Source organism: Agelaius tricolor, unplaced genomic scaffold (assembly GCF_023055355.1).
Source record: "Agelaius tricolor isolate 1412-34295 unplaced genomic scaffold, bAgeTri1.0.p SCAF_64, whole genome shotgun sequence".
NCBI lineage: Eukaryota > Metazoa > Chordata > Aves > Passeriformes > Icteridae > Agelaius > Agelaius tricolor.
The window spans coordinates 1227397-1236191 of record NW_027269324.1 but is presented as its reverse complement, the minus strand read 5'-3'; the positions used below and the strand labels follow the sequence as shown (position 1 = coordinate 1236191).

The window sequence follows — 8795 nt, the reverse complement described above, 5'->3', positions numbered from 1 at the left end:
AGTTTTCCATGTTCTGTGAAAGAAGGAAGGGCAGCAACAAAACTTCTGCACTGGAATTAGGAAGGGCAGACTTTGGCCTGTTTAGGATGCAGATCTGGGGAGTGCCAAATTGGGTACTGATTTTTTAAGGGAAACACCCCTTAAAAACAAAGGGGTCCAGGAAGAACACACATTTCAAGAAGGTAATTTAAGGGGGAAGGAGCAGCCTGTCCCAGTGTGACAAAAGATGAGCTGGTAAGGACAATGACTGGCCTGGTTGCCCATGGAGCTTTAGTGGGAACTTGGGGGATAAAAGGACTGGCAACTCAGGAAGCATTTAATGATTTTAATGGGTTATTCAGAAAGAAAAGTTGAGATGTGAAAGCTCAATTCGAACTTAACCTGGCGGCTTCTGTAAAAAAAAAAGGTTTTTATTAAAAAAAATTGTTGCAAAAGTAGGGAGAAGAAGAACCTCTACTATTTATTGGATGCAGTAGAGAATAGAGTAACTAAAGATAAGGAAAGGGCTGAGCTACTTAACACCTTGTTTGTCTCAATTTTCAATATTAGGACAGGCTGTTCTCAGGACAAGTGTTCTCCTGAGCTGGTAGATGGGCACAGGGAGCAGAACAGCCCCCTGGACTCCAGGAGGAAGCAGCTGCTGACCTGCTGAGCCACTCAGATGCTCACAGGTGTATGGGATCAGATGGGATCCATCCTAGGGGGATGAGGGAGCTGGTGGATGAGCTCCCCAAGCTGCTCTCCATCATTTACCATCAGTCCTGGCTCAGCAGGGAGGGCCCAGAGCACTGGAGGTGCCAGGGTGAGCCCGTCCCCAGGAAGGGCTGGAAGGAGGAGCTGGGGAACTCCAGGCCTGTCAGCCTGACCTGGGTGCCCGGCAAGGTTATGGAACAGATCACCTTGAGTGCCATCACAGGGCACCCACAGGATGGCCCAGGGATCAGAGCCAGCCAGCGTGGATTTAGGGGTGGCAGGTCCTGCCTGACCAACCTGGTCTCCTTTTATGCCCAGGTGACCCACCTGTGGATGTGGGAAAGGCTGTGGATGTTGTTTGCCTGGACTTCAGAAGAACCTTTGACACTGCAAGCCACAGAATTCCCTGGAAAAGCTGCAGCCCACAGCTTGGATATGTTCACCCTTCCCGGGGTAAAGAGCTCACTGGAGGTTGGGACCAGAAAGTGATAAGGATGGTGCTGCATCCAGTGTGTGTCCAGTCTCCAGTGCTGTCTCCCAAGGGTCTGTGTTGGGCCCAGTCGTGTTTATGATCTTCAGTGACAATGTGGGTGAGGGGATTGAGTCCACCATTAACCAGTTTGCAGATGACACCAAGCTGGCTGTGACTGTGGATCTGCTGGAGGGTAGGAGGGCTCTGCACAGGGCCCTGGACAGGCTGCATCCAGGGCCAAAATCCAACAAGGTGAGGTTTGACAAGTCCCAGTGCCGGGTCCTGGACTTTGGCCACAGCAACCCCTGCAGCACTCCAGGCTGGGGACAGAGTGGCTGGAGAGCAGCCAGGCAGAAAGGGCCCTGCAGGGACTGATGGACAGCAGGCTGGACATGAGGCAGCAGTGTGCCCAGGTGGCCAAGAAGGCCAATGGCTCCTGGCCTGGATCAGGAATGGTGTGGCCAGCAGGAGCAGGGCTGCTGTGTCAGCACTGATCTGCCCCAGCTCTGCACACAGACATTGCTGCTGCAGCTCCAGAGAAGGCAACACAAGGGCATCTCTGCAGAAAACTTTTCTGGAACATCCATTAGTCCCTTAATAGTCACCAAGAGCGCAGCCCCTCATTGACACAGTCTGTGGCCACAGGGAAGGTGGAGAGAAACAAAATGAGAAATGGCACAAACAATGACATGTTTTTGTGGACAATATGAAAAAAGTAAAACAAAGGAAAAGACCTCCAAAATGAAAATAACAAGAAGTATCAAAATTGAATTTTATTACAAGTGATTTGCAGAAATTGGCCAGCAGTTTAATGTTTCTGAAACCATCCAGTAATCAATGTCCACACTGCAGCCTTGAGCTCCTGGTTCCTCAGGCTGTAGATGAGGGGGTTCAGGGCTGGAGGCACCACCGAGTACAGAACTGACAGGGCCAGATCCAGGGATGGGGAGGACATTGAAGCGGGCTTCAGGTAGGAAAACAGACCAGTGCTGAGGAACAGGGAGACCACAGCCAGGTGAGGGAGGCAGGTGGAAAAGGCTTTGTGCTGTCCCTGCTCAGAGGGGATCCTCAGCACAGCCCTGAAGATCTGCAGATAGGAAAAAACAATGAACACAAAACAGCCAAATATGAAACAGGCACTTACAGCAAGAAGCCCAAGTTCCCTGAGGTAGGATTTGGAGCAGGAGAGCTTGAGAATCTGGGGCACCTCACAGAAGAACTGGCCCAGAGCATTGCCATGGCACAGGGGCAGGGAAAATGTATTGGCTGTGTGCATGAGAGCATTGAGAAAGGCACTGGCCCAGGCAGCTGCTGCCATGTGAGCACAAGCTCTGCTGCCCAGGAGGGTCCCGTAGTGCAGGGGTTTGCAGATGGACACGTAGCGGTCGTAGCACATGATGGTCAGGAGGAAATACTCTGATCCAAGGAAGAAGAAAACCAGAAAGAGCTGTGCAGCACATCCAGTGTAGGAGATGTTGCTGGTGTCCCAGAGGGAATTGTGCATGGCTTTGGGGACAGTGGTGCAGATGGAGCCCAGGTCAGCGAGGGCCAGGTTGAGCAGGAAGAAGAACATGGGCGTGTGCAGGTGGTGGCCGCAGGCTACGGCGCTGATGATGAGGCCGTTGCCCAGGAGGGCAGCCAGGGAGATGCCCAGCAAGAGGCAGAAGTGCAGGAGCTGCAGCTGCCGCGTGTCTGCCAATGCCAGCAGGAGGAAGTGCCTGATGGAGCTGCTGTTGGACATTTGCTGGGGCTGCACATGGGCACCTGTTCATGGAGAGAGGACTGTGAAGTGTTGGAGCAGATACCTGTAACTGAAATCAAAGCCTTTTCCCATATACCCTCCTCTGTAACACACAGACATGGTGTTTAGTATTTTCAAGATCTGGGGTTTTCTTTTTAAGCTCCCCCCATGTCTCTCCTGATATGCTTGGATATCAGAAACGCTCAGCAATTCTGCTGCATTTTTGGAAAACAGAGCAAGTTCTGTGAGGCGAAGTGATGAGTGGAGAGTGAGGGGAGATGGTCTGACATTCTGACCTGTTCAGAATTTCTCTGGGTTTTAACCTTGCTCAGGTGGAGGGTGATCACCTTCCCATGCTCCCCCTTTAAAATGTCACCAGGCACTGCTGAGAGCAGATGGATCCAGCACAGCCCAGCTCCACATTTGCAGCCAAGGACTCACATTGCTCATTTCAACCCAGCAGCATTTTCAGTGTCACAACACCTCTGCCTTTGCCCATCAATCTCATAACTCAGGGATGCTCTAGGACAGGTTTGCACCCTGGATTGGAGCTCCCAGCTTGGACTGAAATCTCAGGGACACTTCCAAATGTCCTTCTGATGGCATTGGATGAAGGGAGATGCAGCTCCTTCCCTGGCTGCACTGACAGCATTGCCCAGAGCCGGGCCCTGGGGACAGCGTCACCCTGAGCCAGCTGTGCCCCCTCCAGAGCCCCCAGGGCCGGGCAGCTGCTCCCAGCCCTGTGCTCTGCAGAGGGAACTGGGCCCGGGGCTGCAGAGCTGCCCCACGGCTCTGCTGCAGCTCTGCCTGCACAGGAGGGGCTGCACGCCTTGGAGCCCCGGCCCTGAGGGCAGAGGCTTGGCTGGGGCACAGGAGGGAGGGGGCTTGTTCAGAGGGAGGGGCTGCACTGCAGGGGCTCCTGTGGGCATCTCTAAACTCTCCCTGCCACAGCATTGCTGGGGTTTGTTTTCTCTCATTGCCTGATCTTCTCTCTGCCTCCTGCAGATTTTCCTCCTGCAGGTGTTTCCCTGTGCCTTATCTCTCCCTGCCACCACTCACAGACCCCAAATCTCTGTGCACTCTCCTTGGCCCTACAGAACCTTGCCTGTTTGCAGGGTACTGGCTGGGGACAGGTTCTGCTTGCAGCTTGGAGAAAGGACAGCTCAGACTGAGCCTGATGGCTCCAGCAAAGGTGATGCTGCTGCTGTCCATGGGCAGAGTGGCTGAAAGCACATTAGGGATCTCCTGTGAACCTATTGGTCACTAAAAGGAACAGTTTGGATGTCTCAAGCACTTGTCAAAATTCATAAATAGATATTCATATAATTCTTTTATATTTATCCCCTCTCCCTTCCATTCTCCAAAAATACAAAACTGAACACAAAAGTTCTTGGAAATTTCCCATTTTTCAATAAAATCCTTGCCTTGGAAATATTCTATGTCTGATCAGAAGCCCTCAGTATGTCAGAGCTTCATTTCACCTCCCCTGCCCCAGAAATACTCAGACTTGTACTCACAGTCTGCAGGCATTGGGATGTTCCAGCTTGAGGAGATGGCTCCAGGAGCTGCAGCTGCACTGTCCTGCAGCCAGATTTTCCTGTGCCAAGGGCTGGCAGTGATTGTGCCCCAGGCACTTCTCAGCATCTTCCCAGCCCTGACTGATTGAAGCTCTCTGTGCCTCTGTGCTGTGCCTGGGCTGGCTGCAGGCAGTGCCCCAGCCCTGCTGGGCTGGCACAAGAGCTGCTCATCAAGAGAAATGTGCTTTTGAAGCTCTTCTTGGTGACCAGGAGCTGCCTCTGTGCCAGGAGCCCAGCCCAGCTCAGCAGCACAGACATAGCATAAGGACTTTAATGAGCCTCTGGGGCTTTGTGCTCAGGCCCTGAACATCAGTCCCTGAGAAGGAGCTGAAGAAACCTCTCCAGAACTCCAAGGCAGAATCCAACTTCAAAGTTTTTTGGACTTGTAATGGGTCCCACTGAGGGACACAACAGAGAAAGTGTCCCCAGGCTCCAGGCAGAGCAGAGAACTGCAGGCAGTGATGACAGGTGGGGACAAAGAGAAGCCAAGTTTGGGTGCCCTGGGGCACAGCAGGGTCTGTGCCAGCAAGGGCTGGGAGGAGACACCTTGTCCTGAGGCCCTGGGGCCTCCTGGCCCAGCCCCAGCCAGGCTGGGCACTGTCAGCCCCTTGTGCTGCCCTCAGCATCCCCCCCTAGCCCACATCCCAGTGGCCTCAAGGATCTGCTGCAAGGAGTCCCTGGGGAGCCTTGCTCAGCAATGGCCCTGGCGGCTCCTTCATGCTCCCTGCAGGGAGTGCAGGTTTTTCAAAGGACTTTGGGTTTGGCTTTGGCCTTGGAGTCTCTGAGAGGTTTGTGCAATCATGGACTCCAGTTATCTGCTGTACTTAGTCCCTGGAGAGGCTTTGTCAGTAACACCACTCAGTGGGGCTCATTAATGCTTCAAGGTACTTCAGTTCTTTTAAGGTACTTGGTGTTTCCCTTTGGATCCAGACTCTGGGAGAGCTTTGGGCAATCATGGCCCCAATTATCTGCATTAATGAGTCCCTGGAGAGCTTTATACTGACACTCAGTGGGGCTCATTCATGCTCTGAGACACTCAAGGTGTTGAAGGTACTTTGCATTTTCCTTTCCACACTGAGTGTCTGAGAGGTTTTTGTGCCATCCTGGCCACCAATTCTCTCCTCCAAGGAGTCCATGAGGAGCCTGTGTTGGACAGGGACCTCAGTGGGAGCCATGAATGCCTGGAGACACTTTGGGTGTTTCCTCTGACTCTGACTCCTGGAAAGGTTTGTGCAATCTCCTCCCAGGCCCTGAGGTTCAAGGGCTCAGCTCCAAATGCACAGTGAGGCTCATGAGGATGCAGCAAGTCCTGACAAACCATGGCTCTGCCTTGATTTCCCTCTGCTCCTGTGCAGTTCATTAGGAGGGTTTCCTTTGAAAGTTATGGAGAAATAGCTCAAAGAGCTTCTAGGAATATGTATTCCTATTTTAAAGGGTGTCTTTCATTGCTTTTCTTATTACACAAGAGGTGACTGCAGCATTCAGTGACTGATATTGATGCAGGGACTGTCCTAAGGAGGTCTGGCCTGCTCAGAGAAGCTGTGCCTTGAGCTCTGAGCCAGTGTGGACAACCTTGCTCCACATTCCCCAAGCCCATGGTGTCTCTCCTCACTCACCTGGGAGCTGCTTTGCTTGGAGAAGTGGCTGCACTCAGGCAAAGAGGGATTTTCCTTCTTTGAGTTTTGAAGCAATCTAAAACTCCTGAGTTTCCCCATTGCAAACAGACATCCTCCTCAAGTGTGTGCCAAGCCCAGGGTGCCACCAAGAGCACTCCAGACCTGCCTGGGCCAGCTGTGAGGGTGGATCATCATCCCAACCTGCACTGAGCCATTGCAAGGGGCTGTTGCCATGGACACTGCAGGGACCCCACTGCTGGCTTTGGGTGCCATGGCAACCCCCATCAGTTCAGGTTTCCTTGGAAAGCAGCCCAAGGAGCCATTTCTGCAGCCAGGTTCCATGGCCCCTTGCCTGCAGAGCTGCTGCTGCCCTGGGCTGCCATGGCAACCCTGAGGACAAAGCGGTGCCGGGGCTGTTCCAGGTACAATTGCAGTGACACTGGTTGGTGCCACCAGGTGCTATGGCAACGGCCACGGGGACCCGTTCCTTAGATTGGTGCCAAGGCAACCAATGCCCGGAGCCAGACCTTGCTCAGGGCTGGTGTCAGTGCCCAGAGCCAGAGGGGATCCCTTGCTGGGGGCTGTGCCATGGCCACCTGCCCTGTGCCGCGCTGGCCGCTCGGGCACCAGGAACCAGCAGCCAAGGGCACTGCCAGGGCCAAAGGCCAGGTCAGCCAGACAGAAAGGGGCAGCGCTGGGCACTGTTTCCATGGCAACCGGCACTGGGGGGGACACCTGGGTCACCTGGCCTGGCAGTTGCCATGGAAAGCCCTGGCAGGCACTGAGGGCACAGCCCCTGGCACTGAGACACTGCTGGGCCGGGTGCTGAGCACAGCGCTGAGCACGCAGAGATGGTTTTGTTCTTGCTGAGCTGCAGCACAGCCAAGGCCTGTCCTGCCCCTCGTCCAGCCACGCTGGGGAGGGGCTGGGGCTGCGGGGGAGCTTGGCAGGGGACACAGCCAGGACAGGTGACCCCAAATGACCCCGGGTACAGCCCAGACCAGAGCACATCATGCTCAGGGTATGAAGGGGGGGAACAAGGAGGAAGGGGGAATTTTGGAGGGAGGCCTTTTGCCTTCCCAGGTAACACTTAGGCAAGAGGGGGCCCTGTTTCTCCAGTGGGCAGGGTCACTACCAAAGACACAGACACCAACTGAAGGAATTGTGGCATTTATATCATGCACAGCTGCAAAGAATTACAAAAGGATAAGCTCAGCAAAGCACATCATCATTAGCAAAGAATTACAAAAGAAGCTCAGCAATCCATCAGAACTCATCATTACATTTTGATGACTAACCCCTTGGTGAAACACTAGAGGTGTTTGTGGCAGACAAAGATTCTGGCTGACTATCAAGGTACACCTTACAGACATCAGTAGTACTTTGGTGACACCGTTCTTCATTCTTTTTTCTCAATCTCATTCGAGTTAGGAACAAGAATTCTGTTGTCCATGGAGCTGGCATCTTTTTAATTCCAGAATAATGCCCCCAGGCCCTTTGCTGTTCAGCTTTACCATGCTGTCTGTGGCTAACAAGGCCTGGGGGGGCCCTTTCCCCTCGGGCTGGAAGGGGCCGGGTCCCAGTCCCTGAGGGGCACCCGGGCTCCTGGATGCAATTCCTGTGCAAGTCCCTCAGTGTCACAGCAGCCTTCACATGGAGCCCCGTGGATCAGAGCATTTGCCAAAGGGGCCCTTGGGGCAAACAGGGAGATTTGGTCTGGCAGCATGTGTAAAACAATATCCTGTCAGATCTACTTGTTCTCACACACAATCCTTGGCTGCAGGGACACATTCCCATTGTTCCTGCCCAGGTTTCAGGACTCAGAGTTGTCTTTCCCAGGAGCTGCTCCTTCAGCTGCCTCGGGAGGGCCATTTGGCCTCCGGACCCACACTCTGGCTCCATTATTAGGGCTGCTGGATCCAAACCCTTTATCTCCACAAACGGTGGTGATTGGAGCTGGAGCTCCTTTTTTCACAATCCTTCTTAAAATTGCAATATCAATAATTGTGCTACCCTGTCATGGGGTTGAATAATCCAATCTTGTTCACTATTGTTTAACAGAATTACTGTAATTTCTCCTGGATATTCTGCATCAATTCCTCCTGCCATGACATGAACACTTTGCAAGGCCAAGCTCCAAGGGAGCAGTTACCAAAGCAAAGTGTCCTGGAGGAATCTGAATTCCTGTTTCAGTACTGATAGCTCTCATTTGCTTTGAATTGCTCCTCATTAATTCCAATGCATGAAGGCCCAGCCCTGCAGCCTCTGGGCTGGCCCTGCCAGGGGCCATCACAGCCAGAACAATTTCCCAGGCAGTCCAAGTCTCACTGCCCATGGTTGGATTTGCAAATTGGGGGCAGCCGTGCACAGCCAGGGGGTTTCCATTTCCCCAGTGGGCCATTGTTAAGGGCATGGAGCACATCTGGGAGATGGGTTCTCCATGGGCAAAGGTTCCCATCTCCTCATTTTTTCAACTGCTCTTTTAACAACCCCTTCACCCTTTCAACCAATCCTGCAGCTTGTGCATAATCTGGTACATGAAAAACCCTGCAGGCTTCATCACTGTATTTTTCACAGCAACAGACAAAGCACTCTGCATCACAGTATCAGCAAACCCTGGGAAAATAGCCAATTTCATCTCTTCCTCCTTTATTCATTGTCTACAATCTCACAACGTTGACCACTGACAGTAGGGC

The 8795-nt window shown here is 53.0% G+C and overlaps 1 protein-coding gene across 1 annotated transcript; it reads right to left on the bottom strand.

Annotated features, from left to right (window-relative positions):
* Positions 1-1973: 1973 nt before the first annotated feature.
* LOC139605318 (olfactory receptor 14A16-like) lies at positions 1974-2906 on the bottom strand. Its single transcript, XM_071456680.1, has one exon. The coding sequence runs from the start codon at positions 2904-2906 to the stop codon at positions 1974-1976; it is 933 nt and encodes a 310-aa protein (XP_071312781.1).
* Positions 2907-8795: the final 5889 nt, after the last annotated feature.

Bases quoted from the DNA above. Each gene is read 5' to 3' on its own strand.
- LOC139605318 (XM_071456680.1), bottom strand. From the start codon at position 2,906: ATGTCCAACAGCAGCTCCATCAGGCACTTCCTCCTGCTGGCATTGGCA.